The sequence below is a fragment of the Gymnodraco acuticeps genome, unplaced genomic scaffold, assembly GCF_902827175.1.
Source record: "Gymnodraco acuticeps unplaced genomic scaffold, fGymAcu1.1, whole genome shotgun sequence".
In the NCBI taxonomy this organism is placed as follows: domain Eukaryota; kingdom Metazoa; phylum Chordata; class Actinopteri; order Perciformes; family Bathydraconidae; genus Gymnodraco; species Gymnodraco acuticeps.
In genome coordinates, this window is record NW_022990526.1 from 778,983 (window position 1) to 805,135 (window position 26,153).

The 26,153-nt window shown below is 42.3% G+C and overlaps 2 protein-coding genes across 4 annotated transcripts; one reads left to right on the forward strand and one right to left on the reverse strand.

The window, feature by feature from the left end:
* Nucleotides 1–915: 915 nt before the first annotated feature.
* LOC117553366 (melanoregulin-like) lies at nucleotides 916–12,046 on the reverse strand. The gene is made up of 5 exons (XM_034227257.1): nucleotides 11,870–12,046; nucleotides 11,512–11,767; nucleotides 2,113–2,203; nucleotides 1,857–2,023; nucleotides 916–1,776 (listed from the first exon to the last, which is right to left on the reverse strand). Exons 1-5 carry the CDS (start codon nucleotides 11,944–11,946, stop codon nucleotides 1,702–1,704), a joined length of 666 nt encoding a protein of 221 aa, XP_034083148.1. The 5' UTR covers nucleotides 11,947–12,046; the 3' UTR covers nucleotides 916–1,701.
* LOC117553365 (carboxypeptidase O-like) lies at nucleotides 7,299–24,016 on the forward strand. Of its 3 annotated transcripts, XM_034227255.1 has the most exons (10): nucleotides 7,299–7,349; nucleotides 13,452–13,553; nucleotides 14,197–14,307; nucleotides 14,384–14,500; nucleotides 21,168–21,261; nucleotides 21,734–21,826; nucleotides 22,036–22,145; nucleotides 22,411–22,495; nucleotides 23,344–23,424; nucleotides 23,529–24,016. In XM_034227255.1, exons 1-10 carry the CDS (start codon nucleotides 7,308–7,310, stop codon nucleotides 23,729–23,731), a joined length of 1,038 nt encoding a protein of 345 aa, XP_034083146.1. In that variant the 5' UTR covers nucleotides 7,299–7,307; the 3' UTR covers nucleotides 23,732–24,016. The 3 variants fall into 3 exon arrangements, with proteins under 3 accessions (XP_034083146.1, XP_034083145.1, XP_034083147.1); XM_034227254.1 differs by lacking the exon at nucleotides 7,299–7,349 and having other exon boundaries at nucleotides 13,225–13,553; XM_034227256.1 differs by lacking the exons at nucleotides 7,299–7,349; nucleotides 22,411–22,495 and having other exon boundaries at nucleotides 13,225–13,553.
* Nucleotides 24,017–26,153: the final 2,137 nt, after the last annotated feature.

A 26,153-nucleotide genomic window follows, 5' to 3' on the forward strand; every position in this document is an offset into this window, starting at 1 on the left:
CCCTTCTTTCTTCCTTCATATTTCTGTAAAACTAAAGTTAGAACCCTGATCTGTCTCGCCTACTTTCTTTTGGAAATCCAACAGAATTTAGAAAATTCTGAAAGTCAGAAGAATGATGTCAGCATTACTCAATTTTTGAAATCACACACATACAGACACACAACGGTATAATGAGAAAAAGGTGCAGGCTGCACAATGCCGTTCAGTGGTCCAAGATCATTGGTCCTCTTCCCAAAGTGCTCCCCTCCCCCAACGCACCCCTCTTTCAATTCCACATCTGTTTCCCTAACTTGGCGAAGGAGCCTTGGAGAGAACAATATCTGGGTCAGACGTGAACTCTCTCTTTCTCTGTCCATGTGTGTGTGTGCAAGCCTTAATGTGTGTACAGCATACCACAATCATAAACTACATGAAGAAGACAAAAGAAACTGAAGATACAAAGACTGAAGAGTATCAAACTATTTTGCAAAAGATAGAACCAGACATTATTATCTGCATCCTGCAAACATTTCAGGAAATGAAGACGTTTAGTATTCCAGTTAGTAGGCTGCATAGTTTTTTGTCTTTTTTAGGAGTAACTGGACCATATTCCTCACTGAAAGAAGAAAATAAAGAACTTCACAAGTTAAATCATTTGATCAAGCTACACCCCATCTGTGATACAGAAGTTTCCAGCTAAGTCAATTATTTTTTTCTCTCATCCATTTTGACCCACTGAAGCATGAAGAGAGGATATGCTGCCACCTGTTGGAGAAAGCGGCTAACACAGTGTTACTCAACCAAAAACAGTGAGATTGAATAAGACTACTAATTGTTTTAACTGGACAAATATACTTTATTAGTGACATGGTGAGCAAAAAACAACCCAGAAAATACAGTGATATCATCAGTATTGCCAGTTATTAGCATGTGTTAAAGATGTTTAACGAAATATAAATTGTCTGGTATTTAATACCACTTTGGAGGATGGGGTATGAGGGTCATAGGTTTAAAAAAAGTTTTTTTAAAGAAAATCTGTTCACGAGAAATTACTTTGCAAGGCTGGATCAACCTCATCAAACCACACCACCAGTAAACAGGAAGTGCCACAGTGAGGAGGTGCAATAGGGAACATGGCGATGTCCATTGTTATGTAGTTCCTGGTATACAAAAGTAATCAAATCATCCTGACCTGATCAGTTGTTTTCTTCTGAATAATGTCTCTTCTAAGTCTGTATTCTTCTGAGATATGGCAATTCCGGCTTAAAATGTGATTGGGAAGTATATAATTTGATCAGTTCATCCACTGCAGGCATAACAAACGGTAGGAAGCAGCCTGTGTTACACTATGAGGTGGATCAAACCTTGCAAAGTGAAGTGATGTGATTCTTGAAAATCGTAATATCAATCTCTGAGAATTTTCACACGAATGTATGACTTCATAATCTGAAAGAATATTGTTTTTATAGTCCAAGCAGCATTTACCAGTGGAACAATTTGTTTTTTAAATGTACAAACACAGAGGAATTACATTCATTAAGTCAACAGGACATGTCGAACAGAAAGTATTTTAATTTGCCCTTTACAATTACAGTTTGCTCTAAAATGAAATGAATGTTAGATTCTGGTCAAATTTCTTTAATTGTACTGAATTAAACATTCTAATATTTTTCTTTACCCTCTCTTCCAGCCTTTGTGTCTTCTTTTTTCTCACACTTTCTCTTATAATTTCTTGGGATATTTCTCTTTGGCCAGTCTGACAAAGTCCTCTGCGCTGTCCAGCGACACCAGGCGGTCCTGAAGGAAAAGATGGAGGAGCGTAATCATAAAAAAATAGGTGAGGAAGAGAGAATGAGTGTGTATGTTTGTGTGTTTACCATGATACAGAGGTATGTGTTCTGGTGTTCAGTTTCAGGAGGAAACAGGGAGGTGTGGTCCAGCAGCTGTTTCAGCATTTCTGTGGTTTTGTTGAGATGCTCCTGATCTCGACTGAAGCGGTTCTGTTTGTTCACACACAGCAAGGCGTCCACCTCGCACTGATAACCTGAGGGAAGATGAAGAGGAGATACAACCGAGGACAACAAAATAAGGTGAGTAGAGTTCACAAATGAACCAAATAAAATAGTTTCTCACCTAGCAATAGCAGGATTTTCTTCCACCGTGATCTTACTTCTCGTCTGGTATAGCGTAAACTGTGTATGTCATAATTCAGCTTCTCCCATTCCTAAACACACACAAAAGCATATGATACATTATTTGTTATCTTATCTGGAAATTGGGTGGATAGAGCAATGATGTTGAATCATTGTGTGTATAACTGATGGTTACCTGCTGCTTAAGTCATACAGTACACTTACACAGGTGTTTTCACTTATGTTGCCTTAGGAGATCTCCTGGATTAGACCGCATAAATCTGGCCCTGCTGTTAGGTTCGTTTGACCTTTACAGGGGCCCTATTTTTCTGTTAGGGGTTTACCCTTTCCTCTAGTCTGTTATATAGGTTTGTGTGCATGTAAATGTTATGCAAAGGCTAAAATCCCAAAGTTCCTTCCGGAGGAAGTTTCTCTCCCACACATTCCCCTTGCTTAAAAGCCTCCATTGGACTCCTTCGTTTACTTCCATTGCACAGTGTGACATCAATATATAACACTTGCACTTCTATTGGCTAGCGATCTAACACATTGAACGTGATAGGGTAGGGGGCGGGACATCTCTAAGCGTTGACCAATCAAGACAGAGCCGGCCAGTTAACCAATCGGAGCAGACTGGGCTCTGGTTTCAAACCGAGGGTGAAAAGAGGTGCTGCAGCACAGGCAGTATGAGAAATATAAAGAGCTTTTTGAACATTAAAGCATGGAAACATGTCAAGTAGAGGCACAAAATACAAATATGAACCTGTAAATGAGCATAATAAGGCCCTTTTAAGTATCAAATTAATACCACTTTGTCAATTTAAGACTCAAGGCCTTTTTTCACAGGAAACATTTTTACATGTCACAGTCGGAAAATGACAGGTGTTAATAATAAACGACGGGCTGAATTCCATTTAGCAGTTTTATTTTTAAGGTCCTGGTAATGTGCATGCTATCTAACTGTCACTCAATTTTGGATACTTGAATAGAGCAGAGCATTTATTAATGTGAGAAGCACCTGTGCTTTTCTGACTATGGCATGTCAAGAAATCTACTGTGAAAATGACCCTGTATGGCATTAGAAACTGCACACTTGAAACAAACAAACTAAATACACACTAATATTGCCATATCTGATTTACTGTGTGGAGATTTGGGGAAACATGTACAAAACCAACCTACATATTACAAAAAAGGGCTATAAGAGTTATCAATAATGTTGGATATCTTGAACACACTAATGTATTATTTTTGAAGTCACACATATTGAAGTTCATTGATCTGGTTAAATTTAAAACGGCACAAATCATGTACAGAGCCAGACATAATCTACTTCCTAGGAAATTAAAAACACTGTTCATAGACAGAGAGGGTGGGTATAATTTGAGAGGAAATCTACATTTTAAACAACTCAAGGTCAGAACAACTCTGAGAAGTATGAGTTTAACAATCTGTGGGGTGATTTTATGGAATGGTTTGGAGCAGGAGTTCAAACAAAGCACAAGCATAATTCAGTAATTACCGGACCAAGAAAAAAGCTATGGAAAAATTATTTTTTTGCATTTTCTTATCAAATGGGCCACAAATAAGCACAAACCATTTTTTGACTGACCACACAGTTTTGTTTTTTTGAGCCTCTACCCTCTACCAACTGGTCGAGCTGGCCTTGGTAAAAGTACATTTTCAACAATCATCATATACAGTACAGTATTTGTATGCATCAAACTCAAATAAAACACAAACTCAAATACATTTGTTTATTTTATGGAAAATGAGCAATATATACAACCAGATATATTCATAAAAGATAATAAATTATAATTGTAAAATAAAAAAATAAAATAAAAATGGAAAAAAGTAATGTAAAGTGTTTTTCATGATAAAAAAAATACTTGCTCATCTTACTGTATATGCTGAATTGGCCTAAGAATAAACCACTGGCCTAACAGCAAATGTCTATATCCTGTGTTGGCCTCATCTGTGTGCAACTTTGGGCTGAATGCCATGCATGAAAGGTGCTATATAAATGATTATCACTCTTTCACTCTGAGACTCATAAGGCAGTACTAGATTTAGTAATATTACCATGAATCTAGCCATTTATTTACCATATTTTATTGGAAAACTTCTCTGAAACTCTGAAAAAGTCATATTGCTAGCTTACCATAAAAGGCCAATTCGACCGATTGGTTGAGCATATTTTCAAAAAAATAATTACACCCTTGTTAAAACTTTTTTTGTGCATCAAGTTATCTAATTATGTTCAGTCAGTGCCCTGACACTAAAATATGTCAAAAAGGATATGGTTACCTTACAAAAGTTGACCAAAAAGAGTGATTTCTTCAGCAGTGATTTTTAGCATTGCCAACTTTCTCTTTTGAAGCGAGCTGAAGGGCTTTCTGTTTGAACCACAGTGACATCTAGAGGTTGTTTTGTGCATAACATGTCAACCAAAGGGTAGAGCTGGCTGAATCAGATGGAGTTCAACTTTATTTTTTTCAACAAGACATCAAGACACAAAATGTGCTCTACCTCTAGTTAAAGAGTTAAAAGGATGTACAGAAACACTTTTTTGGAAAACTATGAGAATGAAGAGAGGTGATTGAAGATGAGAAATTATTGTATATGTATACATGTAAATGTAAGTAGGAATAACTTGCATAATGATTTTATATCACACAAAGCAACGAGTTTACAGAGCAGCATGTTCCACTTTATTGACAGGGCTTTATTTTCCCCTATTGCTGAATTCCCTTTAATACAACTGGCCCGATTCTCAGTTTGTTTGTCCTCATTTGAAAAACAATCTGCAGACATAATTGTAATGGTTCAGTGAATATTCTCTTTGAATTGACTGCCAAGCTGTTGGCCCACATCTCCATTAAGGAATTTCATTTATTAAACACAATGTGCCCAATGTGTCCCGCAGCCGGCCCATTCTCTACATGAAGTCTGACGGTCACATGTTCATCAAATTCAAACTGCCTGCTCAGAGACTGCAGTCACGAAGGTTTACTGTAGACCTAACCTTAACCCTGACTTAACCATAACCCTGTCCTAACCCTTATCCTGTGGAGAACTTATTGCACACACACACACACACATACAAAGTCACAGTGTGTTTAACCCATTCACTCTGTAATAAACAACCAGGCTTGGGGAGTATCCGAATACATGTAACAGGATTGTACTGGCTAGCCATCCAACACATTGTATGCGATAGGCTAAGGGGCGGGACATCTCTTAGCGGTTGAACAATGACCAAAAGATTTAGCCAGTTAACCAATCACAACAGACTGTGCTCTGGTTTCAGACAGAGGGTGAAAAGAGGTGCTGCAGCACAGGCAGTATGAACAAATGAAGACCTTTTTGAGCATTAAACCATGATAACATGTCAGAGTAGAGGCACAGAATACAAATATGAACCTGAATATGAGCATAATAGGGCCCCTTTAAGTAACATTCCCATCCCTGTAAACAACCTACATTTAGTGCCTATGTAAGAAGTCTTGGGTCACTGATTGAATGAGTGAATAAAGTATCATGTCTCTATTTTGGGAACTGTGTGACAGTGTGCAGTACACTTTCTTTCCCCTCCTGGTACTGGGAACATCAAGTTAATTTCTTCCTTGATATTCTGAACATTAAGTTATTTAGGAATCTAGCTTGAGTTCATAGAAGTGAGTCTAAAAGGTTTCTTTGAAAGCCTTGTCTCCTCTCCCCTTATTGTTTAATTACATTAGAGAGCTGGAACAGTAAAACAGATAAGAAGATGTTGACCGAATTAACACATTACTGTTAGTACCTCCTGGTAATAGTACATGTGTGGAGTTTTTAGAAGCATTTAGCCAAGAAAGAACAGTACATCTTTATCCAGATAAACGCTTATAATCCAATGATCAGTGGATGGAAAAATAGATGTACGGATCTACTAAATCCCAGTCAAAAAATGATCACAGAAGTGTTTGGTAGTATTTGTCTGATTATTTTAAAACTTATTTTAAGGACTACAGTTTTAAAGGCCTTATATATTATATACATATTTTAGATATAGCTACAAGGTCTTTACAGTTCTATGTAATTTGTGTTGCCAATATGATATTAGACACAAACAATTGAACTGATACAAACATTTTACAATTTCTGCTAATATTTACAGCATTCCACTGTTATGTACTCGTATGTATTCGAGTTTGTGTACAGTATGCGAACATATATACATATATATATATATATTTTTTAAAGCAATAGCTCACAACAGGCCGTGGTATATGCTCAGTATATCACAGCTAAGGGGCGTGGTTCGGCCCCCAGGCAGTTTGCTTTTCAGCCCAACTGTATACAGTTTTTCTCAGACGCAGAGAGATACTGACTTGTTGTGAAAAGTAACTACAATTCTACCCGTGGTATACGCTCACTATATCACGGCTAAGAACTGTGAGGCTGACAAGTGAGCGGCCCGACCAAGTAAGGAGACAGAGGCAGAACGTCTTGATACAACCCGGTGTGGGGATTTATGGTTGACCACATCAATATCCCCCAATGACTGTCTCCCACACTATTCCCTCTCCCAATGAGCCCAACATGCCACCCTTTATAGACCCACCAATTGGACCGTACCATCCAAAAGGGGTGGCATGTGCAGAGATGTGGTCAGCTCAGATAAGGACCGTAGTTATTCACAATAAACATTTAGTGGAGAATGACAAACCTCCTTTACTTACATTATATTTAATTACTGTATGAAAAGAAAAACCGTTATAAACTAACAAGCCAAATGTACATGATAACAAATCACCCCTGCCTCCAACCTGCTCCTTTAACCCCATCCGGAACGATAAAAATGATCCGCTGTTTCCCCGGGGACCCTTTACGATGACGGACCTTGGGACCGGAGACGGGAGAGCAGGGTTGCATTCCAATAGTCCATTTAGCTTAGGAACCTTCCTAACGGAGTGAAATGACCCGGAAGTACGTCCCTGGCAGCCATGATAAGTGCCGTTCCAATTCTCCAAATGAAAGGAAAGGAGGTTTCAAACTTCCTTTATAACCTCCTTTAGCTTAGGAACCACTGGACCTCCCTAACCGAAAGGAGAGGAGAAAATGCTGCCCCACAATGCATTGCAGCAGCAGCATTTGCCATCACAACAGTCGGCCGTTCACGGAAACAACCGATTATGACCGAGAAATTATATCATGAAAGTTACGGTGCTTATTAAGCATTTTAAAACGTATGTGGTAAGTTGCCAAAGTGCTTTTTTCTGAACGTTCATCAGTATTATAATCAAAAAGAGAAATATGAACGTTAGTTTTTACTGAAATGATCAAATAAAGTCAACATCTCACAGTCTTTACTGAGCTGTGTGGTTTGTTCAACTTTTAAAAGATGTTTGAATGGTGATATACACAGTGATAGATGTTAAGGACTAACGTTTATAATAAATACATTTATGATTTTAAGATATTTTCATACAATCATACGTATTTGGATCATTTGTATTAATGTGGACCGGAGGGAGAGGGTGACGAGCATAAGTTTCACTTTCCTTTTTTATTTCAATTCCAACTTTGGTCATGAAGAATATGTTTCTCTGTTGTCCACGTTCATAAAGCATAAAGCAACAGCATCAGAGCACGGTGCAGAGTCTCTAGATGAGTTTACAGTAGTCCCTCGTTCTTATTAAACATCCATGTTGTAGTCCGCTGTATAGCAAACTGTAGTTTCCATAGTTTCCCCACAGCAGCAGACGCACAAAATGACGTCCGCTGGCACATCATAAACACGTCGGATAGTGAAAGTGCATTCGGATTCTCTAAAGTACCGCGGTCTCTTCTCCTAAATCCTTTTGAATTCTCCTATCCACTATCCCTTAACCCCGTGACGTTTTACTCAGAGGTCAAGGAATAGGAGATAGGGTTAGAATTTAGCAGCTGATTTTTGGATTATCGGAACGCAACCCTGGATACTTGCAAACCCTCGCGATTTTCGCGGGAGACTCCCGATTTCATAGCCCTCTCCCGGTTTCCTCCCGGGGTCATATTTCTCCCGCATTTCTCCCGATTTCTGACAAAATCAGATTTACTCACGACTGTTTCCACTCTGACTTTACAGCTACACCATTGTCGAGACGAAAGTCAATATGTAATAATATCGGTGAAAAACGGACTGAGAAATAATTATGTGTTTTCGTTTAGAGTATTATTATTATTATTATTGTATTGTTCAATACCAAGAGAGGGTATTCGTTTTATTTTGGACCAAGGCTACCTTTCATAAGTGAGCTGTATTGGAAAAATATGAATGCCACTTCCGGTAACACGGCAACATAAGGGGCGTAGTTTGTGATGGCCGGTCTCTTGTTCTCAAAGCCACGGAGGGAGAACCAGGCGACAGTGTGTGTGAGGCTCCGGAGATGCCGTTGGTATGATTCTCCGGTGTTTATTGTGGTTTATGTAGGCTACTTGATCTGTTGCCTCACTTTGCAAGAGTGCTGTTGCGCAATCGACTGCATTTTACTCAGCGTGGTCTGCCTGTGCTCCGTTTGTTTGCTGTGTAATTTAGACAGCGCAGGTGTTCAGATGAGGTTTTCTCTGGTGCTTGTCTCCAAGGAGAGAGTGACAAACACTCTTATTAATTCATTTAAATTAATGATGTGGTTTTAAAAATAACAAGTTATCCTTTTAATTAAAACATGGTTTGTATTATTATTATTGAGAATGCAGTGAGGCCTGCAAAATGTTTGTAATTTGTGTTTGCATATGAGCTAACATTTGTTTGTACGTTGTGTTTTGAAGGTTTTCAACCTGATGAATTCTTGGAGCTGTCTTAAATAAATAAAGACAAAAAGAACACAATTCGAGTTGTCCAAGCGTCCTCTGTTGCCCTCCAGCCTCTCAAGTCAGGCTAAATCACTGATACAGGCCAAAACCCTGAAGGACTTGACAACCATTGTTTGGTTTCCATGGTAGCGTGTCTCTTTAGTAGCGCGCAACTGAAAGTCTAAAGAGGGTGAGGCAGATAGTCACAGAACAAGAATCGACAACTCGAACCTCTGCTCACTCCTTTCCTGTAAAATACAGGTCCAGCCCACACATATGCTCCATCAGTGGCGGTTCTAAAACATTTTACATGGGGGGGCAAACGGGAGGCAAGAGGTCATGCCAGGGTGGCATAGGAGGGCGGACAGTACGTGGTATTTTATACTGTATATAACCTATTTATTGTTAATTCATGCCCTAACACAAGTGTTCTTAATGCACAAGAGAAACAAGGTGTTTAGACAAACAATCGGGTGCCCTTTGAGTCCCCCAAGCTTACCTCAAATAATGGATCAGTCCATGTGTGATCTGCATTGAGGGAATTACATCACAAAAGTGTCAGTTTCTTCTCTTACCTATATTTCAGTTTTTGTATTTTCAGATTAAGATTGACAAACTCAACATTTCAACTATGTTGTATGAATTAATAATAGTAAATAATTGTTTATTACAAAAATAAACAATAGTTTTGCAAAATATTACAATTTTGTAATGTCCTTGACTTCCATGTGGTGCCATATCTTAGCTAAACATGGTCTCATGGCTACTTTTTGTCAAAAACTTCAACCATGTTACATTTTTTTCAAGGAAATTCCTAGTAATTATTTATAATTTGTGCCTGAGGTGGGAAAATGTAAGTAGTCCACTACCAGATGTTATGACCAAACATTTTGGTTTCATTTTTCAAAGATATAAAGACCCAAAAGGCACCCGATTCAGAGAATACTCTAATTCTGCATACTGTAAGTACTTAGTTATAATTAAGTACACAAATGACATGACCCATCTCTTCAGAGAGCTGAAGGTGACCTGTGCAGCAACACATTTCAATCAATATTTGTCAATACTAAGAGCTGCTAGATTGTGCTGCTGTGATGGAATATGTAAGGAGAATAAGAACATACCATGTGGTCCAGCTGGAGTTTCATCTGCCTCCTGATCCCTGCCTCTGGCCCTCTTTCTGATACTTCATCTTTATTCCTCACATATATTTCTTCTTCTTCACTAATGTCTTCATCTCCTCCTCTTCCTCCTAATCTGACCCTCCTGGTCTCTTCATCTCCTCCTCTTCCTCCTGCTCTGACCCTCCTGGTCTCTTCATCTATCTTTTTCTTTTTCTGTTCGTCCTGATCACTTCTCATATGTATTTTGTTGTTGTTGAATCACTCCTATACTCTGGCCTGCAAGAGTCTACGTGGATTTAATAGTAGGCTACCGCGTAGTTTAGCAATGTGATCGATCTCCCAGCTAACGCTGTCTGCGTAGTATTTTGTGACGTAACGCCCCAAACAGCGCCCGTCTGTTAAACGCTATCGATTCAAACGGCAGCGTTTTATTAATATTTAGATTCAAGCTCTCGTCCTTAGTAAAAACAAAACTAGTGGAAAGGGAAATGCTCCCAGGGGAAGCTGATCCATAGGTGCTGGGACAGCTCGCTCCCTCTCTGCAGCGGTGTGAGCCGTGGTCTGTGTGAACGCCGCTCCGCAGTTTAATGCAGCGCCGTAGCTGCGTTTTTATCGGGCCTAAAATGATATTTAAAATGATTCACTTTTAACTAATGTAATGCTTGTTTTGTTGCTTGAGAAGCTTGTGGAAATAGTGTAGGTTTGTTTTAGTACAGTTTTAGGGAAACAAAAGTTAGGGGGGCAGCTGGGGGGGCAAGGCTCTACAGTGGGGGGGCAGCTGCCCCCCCACTGTAACTGTACTGTACTGTGCAAATCCCGCTAATATAGTGCAAACTGTTCACTAAAGTGCTACATTTGTCCTGTGCAAACCCACATGTGCATGATTACCCAGCTCGAAGCCGTCAGTCCATAGTGACGAAGTTACCTTCGTCACAAGAACCAGATTGCTTGATTTGACTTGTCCGTTTTATAAATATATATATAAACTGTTATTTTAAAAGCTCAATAAAGATATAATATAAAAACTTTTTTAGCATTTATTTAAAAACCATATCACCCAAAAACAGTAATTTTTACAGTAATACGTACATATATGTTATATCTTTGATAGATAGATCTTTGAAGTGTTTTTTCATATTTTAAGCTTTTACCTAATCATTATATTTACATTTTTTATAATAAACCCCAGACTTTATCTCAAGATCTTTTAGCAATTAATCATGTGGTGGTGAATACATTGCGTCTCCTGCTCCATGGTTATTTGTTGCATACCAAGGCGAAGAATTAATATTTTCTGGGATTTGTCACTGTTTTAAAAAAAACCATAAATATCTGATTCTTCTCTTTATTTAGATACAGATTGAGACAGTTATTATGCTGTTTTTTTCTATGTGTTTATGTGTGTTATTTCCCTTTGACATTGCACATTTAATATGCAACGACACGCTGTCTCTCACCTCTGTAGCTGTGTCTGCCTGGTCTCTCATGCTAATAAAGGCCTGCAGCTCTCGGTCTGATCCTCTCCTGATTTGAGGCTCACAGGGTTTGTTTGTGTCGGCCAACGGGTTCACACTGCTCCTCTGGCTCGGCTGCTTTTTCCCAGGCTTCCTTCTCGAAGGCCGTGGCCCGAAAAGGCTCTCTTCTTCTGTGTCACTGTCACTGGTGTCACTGGATAACAGCACTGGTTGTTTTGGAGCTGTAGTGGTGCGCATACTGGTGAGAAAGAAGGAGAATTAGAGGAAAGAGCTGGTTTAAAGAGGGTTTAGGGTTAGAGGCTTTTGGGTTGTCATCAAGTGTATCAGGTGTTTGTCTTACCGCAAAATAGCATTCTTCTCCTCCCTGTTGTGTTTCAGATAGTACTGACAGCAACAGATGGTATACTTGGCACCCATTGGCCCTTTCCAATAGATAAAATCCCACAACAAACACCTCCTTCGCTTGAATTCTCACCAAATTAAACAATGTCCAACCTGAAACATTTACAAATGTCGACGACTACAAATCCAGGCGCTATCTTAACTCTCCTGTGTCCGTCCCCCTTTCACTGTGCCTATCCTGACCTGAATGAGAGCCTGCTGTCAATTACATTATCCACGTGAATCCAAACAAGGGACAACCAAAACAACAGCTACACACACACACACACACACCAGTTCAGGGATGAATGGCGCATTTATTCAGCAACTCCTGATGGTGCAGAATGCAGCAGGAGAGGCATAGCTTTCTAGCTCTATCGCTACAAAACACAGGCTCACTGCACGACCTGTACTGTATAATGTACTGACTGCTTTTTAATATGGTCATGTTTTGTGTTTCTAGAAAAGCACAATGAGTATTTATTTAGGATTAACAAACAAAAAGAGAGCAGTATGTCTATCAGCTGTTATATAATTTTAGTGGCGCTTCATAAAGGTTAATAGATAACTTATTTATGATTTTTTTTCTCTCATAGGTGACATGTATTTACTACTGCTGTAATAAAATTGAAATGTTTTCTCACCAATATACCTGGTCTAAGGTCATCTGGCTGTAAAGAAACTCTGCTACTGGAACTGCAGCATTAGTTAGTGCTGCAGGAGCAGATAGTATGACAGCTTCATGAGCAGTAAGAGTAAGAAAAAATAAGAAAATGGAGAAAAGCACACTTGGTTTCTTCGTGCTGGTGTTAACCATTGTACAGACTTCCAACAGGTGAGTTGTGTTGTTATGTGTTGGTTTTAGGGAATCTGTTTTTGTAAGTGTTCAAACTTAGCATGTTAGTGTGAGAAAAGGTTTTTCGGTATAGCAGTGTAGTTCGTGAAATATTTATGGTACAAAAGTGCGACACAACGAATTCCTAAAACATGTGGCGCAAAAAGTTCTACTTCTACGGAAGCCCCAGAGAGACAAGTGAGGGGAATAAAATATTTTGTTGACTGTTTTCTAAGTCTGATCTAAATTGTTATTTCTCCTGATTTTATGACTTGAGAACAGCTTTAAAAAAATAGTTTTGTCAGGGAAATAATGTGATGAACTGCTAGATGAAGTGTTTTGTTTTGTAACACCGTTCACCTGTTTACTATGTTTTTTTGTGCCACAAGGCAGATAAAGATGATATATAACCCTATTCATGTTTTTAATCCACAGTTTATTTGAGGGCTTGGAATCAACACGGATGTATGACTACACCAAATATCACCCCATGGATGAGGTCAAAGTCTATCTATCCATAGCCCTTTATAACCAGATGATATTTTATTAGTAATACATCTTCCCTCCTTTTGTTGTCTCACAGTTGTGTTTCTTCCATTAGACACTATAAAGATTGTAGATTACGGATGGATTTGAACAAAGGGAGCTTGTGTAATATATGTACATTACAAGAATGAATTATAACACGGATGAAATTTTAACACAGATATACAAGTGGATGGAAGATGTGGAGCGAGAGAACCCAGAGCTGGTCTCCTCTGCTGTCTACGGTCACACTTTTGAAGGAAAAAATATCGCACTGCTGAAGGTACAACACATTCACTGTAACATACTGTACATTATCTGCTTCATTTTTCACATAATGCTATGTTGAATTTACGAAAGCCCTGAGAGGCAAGTGTAAGAAAAAAGTTCTGCTGAGCCATTTTCTAAGTTTGATTAAGTAGTTTTCACTTATGAGACGGAAAAGAAAGACTACCAAAACTTTTACTTTCACCTGGGATCTGTTGTAGTAATACCTATATTGAACACAAGAGGCTGACATTCACAACTTAATGCATTTACTCCTATTTCAAACATAGGGTAGTGTTGCAGCTCATCCTCTTGTGGGAAAGAAACTTAAAAAAGATTATTTTGGAAAAACCTCTCTTTTTTACCTATGTCTTAACTATAAACACAGGAGAGAAAACATGTTAAATCAGGCTTGATCACCAAATGTTTTTCCTCACTTGCCTCTCGCCACTTGTCTGAACTGAATATCAACGGTAGTCGATGTTTGCATCTTAAGCAAAATGCTGCTATTCATCACAATCTCACTATTTATGATTGAGAACACCTTCTAAGTGATAAGGTGGTAAATATGTATATTGAACCAAAAATATTAAACTAATTGTCTTACTAAATATAGCACACATCTTACTTTTAAATTGACTCGTGTTGTCCGTCTCCAGTTTGGACTACAAAACCCAGAGGGCAAAGAGAAGAAGGTAATATGGATGGACTGTGGTATCCATGCTCGAGAGTGGATCGCCCCCGCCTTCTGCCAGTGGTTTGTCAAAGAGGTGTGTACACTCAGACATCATTTAAAAGACGAACATATTCACGGTGGTTTATTCTGACATGTGAGCGTTTGTTCAGATTGTGACCTCGTATAAAACCAATAAGAAGCTGGAGCAGATGCTGCAGAACCTGGACGTCTACGTTACTCCTGTGATCAATGTGGACGGATACATGTACACCTGGGTCAATACCACCGTGAGTTCATCATTTGAATACAGTCAAGGATTGTTATTTGTTATATTTCACACAGGCTCCGCCCTCTACTGGACTATATGGGTACTACTCTCTGTCATGCTGTGCGTGCTTTCACCTACTGAATTTACGTAAACGTAGCCGGCCAATCGGGGCGAGCCTACCTGAATGCGCGCGCAGGCCCACCGTATATAAAGGCGGCTACACCCGCCGCCCACTATCCTTTTTCTCTTCAGACGAGCTGACAACCGAAAAGTTAAACGAACGAAGATTAGAAGGAAAAATGGACTCACCATTACTGGAAGCTCGGCCATGCACCTGCCCTGGTTTGATCGCGGGCGCCGGTCTCCACCACCTCTGCTTAGAGTGTTTGGGGGTAGTGATGGCAAAATGAAGCTTTGAATGAAGCGTCGAACCACTTGGACAATTGTGTCGGAAATAGGTTCATTTCTCGAAGCTTCAGTTACAGCGACCTCTCCTGGCGAAGTGCAAGGCTGCAGTGGGTTTAACGTATCTTTGCCTTGAAAAATATTCGATGCACACACACACACAAAGACTGAATATCATGTTCTATTTGCAATTAAATATTGATAATTGTGTGTATTGGGTTATTGAGAAGAGACTAGAGAGTGCTGGACATGTTTTTGGGCGGAGAGGGCCTTTTATCAGTTATTAAAGTTGAAAAGCAATGATTAAAATACGTCCATTCCGGGATTTGAACAAGCTGCGCGGAGGACATCGCTGCGCGGAGGACATCGCTGCGCGGAGGACATCGCTGCGCGGAGGACATCGCCGCATTCGGGCCGCCGGCTCTATCCACTGGGCTATCTATTCCTTGAAATATTTAACTGTTTTCATATTACTGATAATTGTCCTTTTGTTCACAACTTCTCCACATTTCGAAGTGTTTCCCGAGCCAGAACGACCTATCTTACTTCCTGGCTTGCTCTATAATGATATCAAATGCAATAACAACAACAACTCAACAGCAACAACGCAAACTACGACAACAACCCACACATTGCGCATTGTTTAGAGCGGTCATAAAGTGTTGAAGCACTCAAGTTTGAAACTGTTTCAACCTGTCACCTGTCAGAATCGAGACAAGGCAGTGCATTGAATCGCGTGAATGGACCGTGAACCAGTCAAGTGATTCATTCAGGAAATGAAGCAGTTGCTGCTTCGGACGTCACATGTCACGTGATTTGAAGCAGTTGCTGCTGCGGACGTCATATGTCACGTGATTTGAAGCAAGCTTCGAAGCACTGCTTCTATGGAATAGGAAGTCCAGGGTTGAAGCTCCGTTCGAAGCTTCAGTGTCAAACTGCCATCACTATTTGGGGGACCAGGATATGGTCGAGGCGGTGCCATTCACGTCGCCATTCCAGCGGGGCGGATTGCTCCGTTTGCCGTTGTCGGGCACTTCTGGGTCCGGTCCATGGAGGTCCACCGCCCTAGGTGATGACCATGGCGGCGGAGCGCAGCTGCTCCCATCGGGCAGCAGGCTTGGCAGGGAGCTGAAAACAGCTCTGCCACGCTATCGCGTGACAATGCGTCTGCAAATAAACACGGGTGTGTTGGGCATCTCGCTCATTGCTGGAGATGCCCCCACCTCACCAGATCAGAGCGATTATTTGTAGCTTGATCGTGGCTGCCGCCGTTGTCTGCCGTGTGATATCCCGGTGAGGGATCACGCCGCATGGCACTTTCCAAAAGGACCGTGTTGTTGATCTCCCGGGCCGGGAGCCCCCGTGTTTACGGAAGGGCTCTTTGGATCGATCTCCTTGGTCACGTGGGTGTGGAGTAGTCGCAGCGTGGCTGCTTCTTGCTCATCCCCAGAGGAAATAACACTGTCCCACACTCCCCGCCCCCTCTGTAAACTCCAGTATAGGAGCCAGCAGGTGGGCGCGTGCACGTGAGTGGAATAAACCGAAGTGCTGTCAAAACACTGTGCGGGTTCAAGAGAGAGTGATGTGTGTGTGAGAAACGCATTCAGTGAAAACGATTGCATTTATCCCAGAGTAAGAGTCATCTCTCTCCACATTTCCACTTTTCACCATAATGTCCGTTTCAAAGAAACGGCATTAGGACAGAGCCGCGGCCCCGCGTTCAAGGACCTCAGTAGAAAACCGGCCCTTTTCTGTGTCGGCCCTTTTCTGTGTCAGCCCCTATGCCAAAACTCCCTTCATATGGAAAGGTTTGGCAGCGGAGTAGGCCACCAGAGAATACTACAGCTTCTTAGCTTTGGCTCCACAGCTGCTGGCATGTCCCCTGAACACAGTTTTGTGGGGAATGGAAGCCCCACAAAAGCTGTGTACTGACAGAGTAGAGGGGCAGGACACTGAGACTGGGTTACTCACTCAAGCTTTGCAGCGTCCCTCCTCCATTCAGGGGCAATAGAGTCAAATATATCATCCTGGGAGGAGATAGGTTTCCTTTCAACAGGAAGTCGAAAAGAGGCCCTGTTGCATGAACGGTGGGTTACATATTGTAACCCTAGTTCTAGAGTGATGTGTGTGTGTGTGAAAAATGCATTTAGTAAAGACTATGGCATTTATCCCAGATTAAGAGTCATCTCTCCACAATTCCACATTTTCCCATAATGTCCGTTTCAAAGAGACGGCATTATGACGACCTCCCGAGAGCGGGCCGCGGTGCGTTCATGAACAGAAGAAGATTAATGGCTCTTTCTCTCTGAGAGAAAACAGCATTATGGCGGAGCGCGCGCTCTCACGGTGCTGCCGTGGTGTGTTTAGGGACCTTAGTGAAAAATCGGCCGGTTTGTTCTCTGAGTGGAAACTGCATTATAGAAAAACGGCCCTTTCTGTGTCAGCCCCCCATGGGTCAAACTTCCTTTTATGGAGGGTTTGACGGCGGAGTGGGCCACCAGAGAGTACCACAGCCTCATAGCTGCGGCTCCGCAGCTGATTGCACATCCCCTAACACAATGTTATGGGGAATGGAAAATCAGTGGTGTATTAACAGGGCGGACGGACAGGACACTGAGACTGGGTTATTCACTCCAGTTTTGCAGCATCCCTCCTCCGTTCAGAGGCATGAGAGAGGCAAATCTGTCATCCCAGGAGGAGATAGGTTTCCTCTCGGCATGTGCACTCTCAAGTCAGAGAGAAGGGGCACTATTCCCTGTACTTCCTGGTTCCCAAGAAGACAGGAGAATTCAGGCCCATTCTGGATCTTCAAATGCCTGCACCAGCACATTGCATGCAAGAAGTTCCATATGTTAACTATGAAACAGTTACTGGGACTGGTGCAGCCAGGCGATTGGTTCACAACCATCGACCTGAAGAACGCTTAATTTCATGGCGAAATTGCTCCAAAACATAGAAAGTATTTGCATTTTGCCTTCCAGGGATTAGCCTACGAGTACAACAGACTGACGTTCGGCTACTCCCTATCCCCACGCACGCTACGGCGCTGCAACCGCTGCGGGACCATGACATGAGGGTGTTCTTTTATCTGAGCGACCTCATAGTCATGGCCAGGTCCAGGGAATGGGCAATGTTTCACACAGCCCAATTGATCCTACACCTAACCAAGTTGGGTTGAAAAAGAGTTGCGGTCAATTGGAAGAAGAGCTCCCCCATACCTCACCAGCAGGTAGAATATCTGGGGGTGATGCTCGATGCAGGCAGACTGCGTGCCACCCTGACAGAAAGCAGACAGGCATCCCTGCTGTGGGCAGTCTGCAGGCTGTGTCAGGGGGCGACGGTGACGGCTTTGATCATCATGCAGACTTTGGGTCTCATGACGGCTGCTCACTCCGTAGTGCCACTCGGACTTCTGCATGCACGTCGCATACAGAGGTGGCTTACCGGCCTTCGTTTAGATCTCAAGACACAAACGACGTCTGGTGATCATCCCCCCCTCAGTAGAGAGCAACCTCCGATTCTGGGGGTCCCCAGAGAATCTGCGGAGGGGAGCTCCACTGGGACAAGTGACCTCCTATATCACAGTCTTTACAGACGCTTCAGTGACAGGATGGGGGGGGGGACGTGCCTAGAGAGAGCTGTAGGTGGTTGCTGGCCTCTGACAGAGGCTCGGCACAGCAACCTCCTGGAGCTGCAAGTAGTGATGCTGGTCCTACAGCACTTCAAACCCTTAATACAGGGCAAACATGTGCTAGTGAGGAGCGACAACCGCACCACAGTGGCGTACATCAACAGCAAAGGCGGAGTCCGCTCAATAGCCTTGTTGACCGCGGCAGAGAACCTATGGTTGTGGGTTTCACAGATTGTGTTGTCTCTAAGGGCCCTCCACATCCCGGGACGGGAGAACGGGGGGGCCGACCTCATGTCAAGAGGCGGACCCCTGCCAGACGAGTGGAGGCTTCACCTGGAGGTGGTGAAGCAGTTCTGGACTCAGTTCGGGAGAGCAGAGGTGGACCTGTTCGCCAATCGGCGCAACAGCCACTGTGCCCTGTGGTTCTCCCTGGCCCGGTGGGACAATCCGCCCTTGGGGGTCGACGCATTTGCACACGAGCCATGGCCAAGGAAGCTGCTTTACGCCTTTCCACCGCTGCACCTTATCCCCCCCCTTCTGGATAGGGTGAGGCGGGAGCAGCTGTCAGTCATCCTAGTGGCCCCAGATCGCCGCCTGGCGCCGTGGTACGCGGGGTAACACAGATGATGGGGGGCCAGGTCTGGGCTATTCCTCAGGTCTGGGGAGCGCTGTCTCAGGAAGCAGGGGCAATAGGGGCGTTACCCACTCTGGGCCAACCTCTCCAGGCTTGGTTCCTGAGAGGGACAGGCTGAGACAGGTGGGGCTGTCTGACAATGTTATTCAGACTATCCAAGCAGCAGGAGCAGAATCCACCACAGCCTGTTACAGGCCAAAGTGGGCGGGATTCCGGCGATGGTGTGAAGGAAGGAGTCTAGAGCCTCTGTCATGCACGCTGGGCTCTATTCTTACCTACTTACAGATACTGGTGGACAGGGGGCTGGCTCATTCCACAATTAAAGTGTATGCAGCAGCCATTTCGTCCTGCCATGAGGGATTTGGAGGCAGGTCAGCTTTCAGTCAGCCGCTTATGTCGCGGTTTTTGCAGGGGGTCAGGAGGCAGCGGCCAGTAGAGCATGCCTCCGCCCCGCAGTGGGACCTGCCGTTGGTGCTCGAGGCTCTGGTCACAGAACCATTTGAGCCCCTGGAGCTCTCCTCTGAAAGCACTGTCATGGAAGACAGCATTGCTACTTGCCTTGACTTCGGCCAAGAGAGTGTCCGAGCTGACCGCTCTGTCGGTGCACCCAAGCTGCCTTTTGATCCGGGGTGACCGTAGCGGGGCGACACTCAGACCGAACCCCTCCTTTACTCCTAAGAGCCTAAGGAGTTCGTTCAGGTCAAGGGCTACTCAGTTAGGTAGCTTTAATCTTCCACCCCATATTGAGGCCAGGGAGGCTAAATTGCACCTCCTCTGCCCAGTGCGTGCGCTAGCATGTTAAGTAGAGCGCACGGCTGCCATTAGACACACTGAACAGCTGTTTGTGTGCTTTGGGAATGGTGTGGCTAGAAAAGCTCTCTCCAAGAAGCGCCTAACAACAGGATGGCTATGCGGGTGCATTATACATGCCTATGGACGGGCGGGGAGAGCCCTCCCCACTGGGGTCCGTGCGCATTCTACACGGGCTGTGGCTGTGTCAAACAGCCTTATTCAGCAGCGTGAGTGTAGAAGATATATGCACGTCTGCGTCTTGGTCTACGCCAGGCTCCTTCATAAAATGTTATCTCCTGGACATGTCTGGCTCCTTCTCGTCGTCTGTGCTTGCCGAGGCAATGCATGACTGGTGAGAGGGGGGGGGGGGTGGCTGTGGGTCAGCAGGTGTCTGACCCCCCCCCCCCCCCTGGACATAAAGCACTTGTGTTTTCCCATGCTCCTGAGGGACTCGGGAGACATGGTGCGCAATCAGCCCCATACAGGGCTGGAGGCAGGCTGGGAGAGCCTTCCTCACTATTGTCCATGCCCACTCTACACGGAGCGTGTGTGAGTGTGGGGGACGTGGTGCACTTATGTTTTCCCATGCTCCTGAGGGACTTGGGGAACATGGTGCGCGGTAGGCTCCAGACGGAGTCTCCGCACAGATCTTTTCCATGCACACTCTACAGGAGGTAAGCGTGTGTGAGTGTGCCTTATCCAAATTGCGGCCCCAACTTCTCTACGGTTACAACCGGATGGGAGGAAGTGGGGATGCAATGGATGTTAGCCAAAAGCCGGTCAGGGACGGTGTGGTGGGTCGATGTTGTTGGATGGTAGGGCGTGTATACATCGGGGCTGTATGAAATATAACAGGGGGTTACGTATTGTAACCCAAGTTATATAAGCACAGGCGGAGCCCTCTACCTGGGGGCCCTGTCTTTCCTAGTCCGCTCGCTGAAGAGTGTATAGGATAGTGGGCGGCGGGTGTAGCCGCCTTTATATACTGTGGGCCTGCACGCGCATTCAGGTAGGCTCGCCCCGATTGGCCGGCTACGTTTACGTAAACTCAGTAGGTGAAAGCACGCACAGCATGATAGAGAGTAGTACCCATAGAGTCCAGTAGAGGGCTCCGCCTGTGCTTATATAACTAGGGTTACAATACGTAACCCCCTGTTTCATCATTCATCACAACCTTATACTTAAAACTGTCTTCAACTGCGTCTGTGTGTTGTTTCTTTGTAGACTCGAATTTGGAGGAAGTCTCGTTCCACCCCTCCTTCGGGCAATAGCTGCCTTGGTGTTGACCTCAACAGAAATTTTAACGCCAACTGGGGAAGTGAGTCGCATGCTTTCAAGAATTACAACAGTATGCCTCATTTGCCTCAAGCTGATAGTGACTCAAAGCTTCCAGAAATTAAACAAATATTACTTGCAAAACTTATTTAAATCATATACGAAATGTCATAAACCTAAAAAGAAAGGATGTGGTGGAAACAAAACATCTATACTGTAGTCAAAAATGTGTCAAAAAATTAACACCCCCAGATAAATGTATTGCTACTGACATGAACAGCTACATGTGTATGGGATATTAGAAGGCCACAGAGTTAAATGAAATATTGTTGTGACATGGCTCATGCAATTTAATTGTTGGTTTTCACAAGCGTTTCCCTAGGAACTCACATTTTATAATTTTGTTTTGACATAATAAAGTATGTTTGAATCATAAAGCTGACAGCGCTTTGTAAAATCTGCCATATATTATCACAAGTTAATGTTGATGTACTTGATGTTGTGTCTTTCCTCAGCGGTTGGTGTGTCATTTGACAGTTGTGCAAACACATACTGTGGGAAAGAAGCCGGGTCAGAGCCAGAGGCTACAGCTGTGATGGACTTTGTTGGTAATCATCTATCATTGAAATGTCATTGTCCCTGAGCTTATCATGAAATCTCGACAACATTAATACAATCAAATTTTAAAATAAGCATTACTTGACTATCATTACTGAGGCTGTGCTACACTCTTTTCAACATTTACTTGGACCATTAAGAAATCAATGTCTTAATGCCATCTTGATTTTAATCACTTGTTCATTTTGTCTGTATCTAGGTAAGATGGTTAAACAGACTCTGTGTTTTCTCACCATCCACTCCGCGGGGCAACTTATACTCTTACCATATGGCCACCCTCAGATCTCTGCACCCAACTATGATGAACTGGTAAGTGTGTGCTTTGTATTACAGAGATTTAAACGGTAAACCTAAATGAAATATACACAACGTTCAAAACCAGAAAAGTTAATGGTTTATGGAACAAAACGCTTTACTTTGTCTTCGTGCGACATACTGCACTGATCAAAAAATTCCTTTAGATTTGTGTTAGATTGTTATGATCACTTTTTACCTATTTTACCCTTTAAGATTTGATTGGAAAGAGACTATGGGTACTTGGTTTACTAAAAATAATATTTTGTGGGTTGTAAAGGTGTCAGTGGGGAAGGCAGCAGCAGCAGAAATGAAGAAGCTACATGGAATGGGCTACACTGTAGGAACATCTCCACAAATCCTCTGTAAGACTTCTTATGCCATCCCCCTTTCTCTCCTGTCATGAATAGCTGTTTTTAACACATGATCTGCGCTTGCTCTGACAAGTTTTTCTGACTTATCCTTTGCCAAAATATAAAAAGAAAGAGGAATATGTGAGATATAAATTCACATCACCCTAGCTGTCAATATGAATCAATGGGATATAATGCATAATTTCTTAAGATGCTGTGGGTTTGAATAATGTATTTTTTGCATTGAATAGATAGCATTGTTTAGCTATTAGTTAGCCATTTTTACTACATAATGTTAGTGGTGCATCCAGCTCCCGTGAACACAGCATTATACAAATAAAAGTTATACATGTACGTGTTTTCTATATTTAGTACACCTAGCACTATTCTATTTTCAAAAATAAGCCACTGTTAGTTATATCAGATTAATTTAGTATCCTGTAGTTATTTGCTAACAATAACGCTAACTAGCTAGCTAACAATGGCGACTGTCACTTCCTGTGATAGCAACGCAGCCAATCAATGCAGCTATTTGAGTCAACACTCCGGTCTAAATTCACACACTGAGCAAATGTTCACTGTGCACCACAAGGCAGTGTACCAAGGAAATCATCCACATTGAGAAACAGCACAGATGAATACACATTATTGAAAGTGTGGATTTCAGTTTGTTGAAAAAGAAAGGAAACAACTACCTTTATTGACTGGATGATTCAAACTAAAAGGGAGTATTCTAACTTGATAGGAAAGCGTAAAACTATAGGATGTGGTGTAAAAGAGTAGACAATTCTGAAAAATGTGTAGTAGTCTTCCTGATGGATTAACTCATGATTGATCACAATTTTAACTTTAACCTTTAGATCCAAACTCAGGCTCAAGCCGCGACTGGGCTCGTCTCGTCGGCATCCCCTTCTCTTACACCTTTGAGCTGCGAGACAAAGGTGAGCTTGGCTTGACCAACGTGTGTTTTACATAATCATCAGCCACACATAATGCACTGTATTCTACTTGGTACTACTCTGCATGTTTCTTAATGACCCTCCAGGTGAGTTCAGCCACTTGCTGCCAGAGGATCAGATCAAGCCGGCCTGCGAGGAGGCGTACGCAGGAGCGCTGTCCATCATCACATATGTCCACGACAAAACCTTTAACAGTGGCGCTATCCCTAGTGCTGCTTTCTTTGGGGTCGCTATGGTGATGTTGAGCTCCTTCATGGTTGTGTTTCTCACCACAGGGGTGTTGTTGTAGTCAATCATACAATAGTAGATAAACTTGAACTCATTTTATATTTTACTTACTGAGGCATTCACCCAAATTCTATTAATGTGGCTAATTAAGCTAGATGCTAAAACAGCAAAAATAATTGCACTATCCATATACAGTATGATTCTCATTCATTAATATGTGTATTATGTACTTGCACTGGCTATAAATGTATGCATTCTGGCTTGTATTGTGGTTGTATATTGCTCCCAGGCCTAAAAGAGCCTGTAGACTAAACATGTTCTATATTCATATTCAAGACTAGAATAAATAAAAAGCATTTAAAAAAAGGATGATGATGAGGCTTTCTGCAGCAGGGGGCAGTATTGAACCATTTAATAGACCAGCGTATTTCTAAACCATGCAGGGTTCTCAGGTCCAGACACATGTTATAACTTCATTCTTTCTTTAGCTGGGTCATATGGCTGGAGGTCTTTTCGTACAGCGTAGTTACCTCCTTGTCTGAGAATCCAGTTTTTGTCAAATCTGATTACACCAAGTTGGACGAGCCATCATACAGATATTTACCTTTCTGCATAGCTCCTGTTCATTCTGTCCTTATAGTCCTTAATTATAGCATTCATCATGCATGCATTTGATGACAACATTGAATTGATGTGAGTGAAAAGGCTGGAGTTTGGTAACACAAAGGGATCTGTCATCAGCTTCTCCCCATATGACTTCATGGTAATACACCTTAATGAGGATGTACAGTATGGGATATATGAATAATAAGTTGGAGGCACTTTGGGGTTAGTTTTTGAAAGATTTCCATAAAAATGTAAATTTTTAACATCAGAGATATCCTAGTCATTTCAGTGTTTACTAACAGTTATGAATTGGGACAAATACTAGAAAAAGTGGGTTTTAAGACAAATTCATCTACTGAAACGTAAACAGCCAATGAACATATGTGGTTATTAGAGCAGTAAAGGTTCAATATCATGTGCAACTGATAGATTTGTTCTATTAATATTCTTCATTGCAATGCACTGACCTAGATTGCAGTTGCCCTCTCATCGCCTGTATTTTAAAATGTTAATTACCTTTTTAATCTAGAAAAGGACTACATTTTGGGTTCCTTATTTCAATTATTTCATCTGAATAATTAAGTGTCAGGTTGCAATAGAAGGTGTGTTTTCCGCAGTAGCCCTCAAAATGCTATTTGGAAAGCATTTTTTGTGGTCATTCATGTCATTTTTGCCTTGAGTCTGAATGTCTTTAAAGAGGCCCTATTACTTTTTGGGGGATTTTCCCTTTCCTGTAGTGTTATATAGGTTGTTGTGCATGTAAAGGGTCTGCAAAGACAACAAATCTCAAAGTTCCCTCCCACTTGGACTCCTTTGTTTAGTGCTTTTCCATAACATAGTGACATGTAACACTTGCACTCCAATACATTGTACGATAGGCTAAGGTGTGGCACATCTCTAAGCGGTTGACCAATCATAACAGAGCCAGCCAGCTTACCAATCAGAGCAGACTGGGCTCTGGTTTCAGACAGAGGGTGAAAAGAGCAAGAGGTGCTGCAGCACAGGCAGTATGAGAAAAATAAAGATCTTTTTGAACATTAAAGTATGTAAACATGTTGCACAAAATACAAATCTGAACCTGAATTGTCTTGAAATGTGCATAATAGGGCTTTAACTCAAGGTTTAAGTCTTACTATATCCAACAGATTGCTTGAAATTACCACAAAAGAGTGCTTTGGCTTATCTCTGAGATGTTCTCATTGGATTTGAATATTTAGGGAATTTAAAAAAGTTCAAAGTTAGTTAAGCTCTAGAGAGCATATTTTCGGTGTATAAGAATAGGTTTCTGGTAAGAATTGAAGATATAGTCCCTCAAATGTCCTCTCTCTGCCTTGCTTTCTTTCTGAGATTTATATTTCCAGAGTGCTCCCCTGCTACCTCAGTGTCTGCTAGACCACCCGTTATTCACATAAAGAGACACACACTTTGCCATTGACGATGTGACAGCAATGGAAATATAATTATATTCCAGCTCACATGAAACCTCGATAGAACAGAAAGATGGGTCAAACACCAGGGGACCGAGAGAATAAGCAGGAACAGTGACACACACACACACAAACACACAAGAACTGGGCAGGGATTCAGAGACACAGATTGAAGGTGATTATAATTCACAGTGAAGTCTGGCTGGTTTAGCTATCAGCAGCTCATCCATCTATTTGGGTGTGCATGTGTGGTTGAGCACTCATCAAGGTAGCGGGTGAAAACACACTGTGGACGTATAAATCACAGAGATAGGGGAAGAGAGGAGGGAGAAATCAAGTCTACACATCAAGGAAAAAGTGATTGAAAAATGGATGGAAGGAACAAAGAGTAGAATACAATAAAAAGGGGGGGTGGTGGTAATGTGGGGGTTATAGCAAAGTGTGTGACTT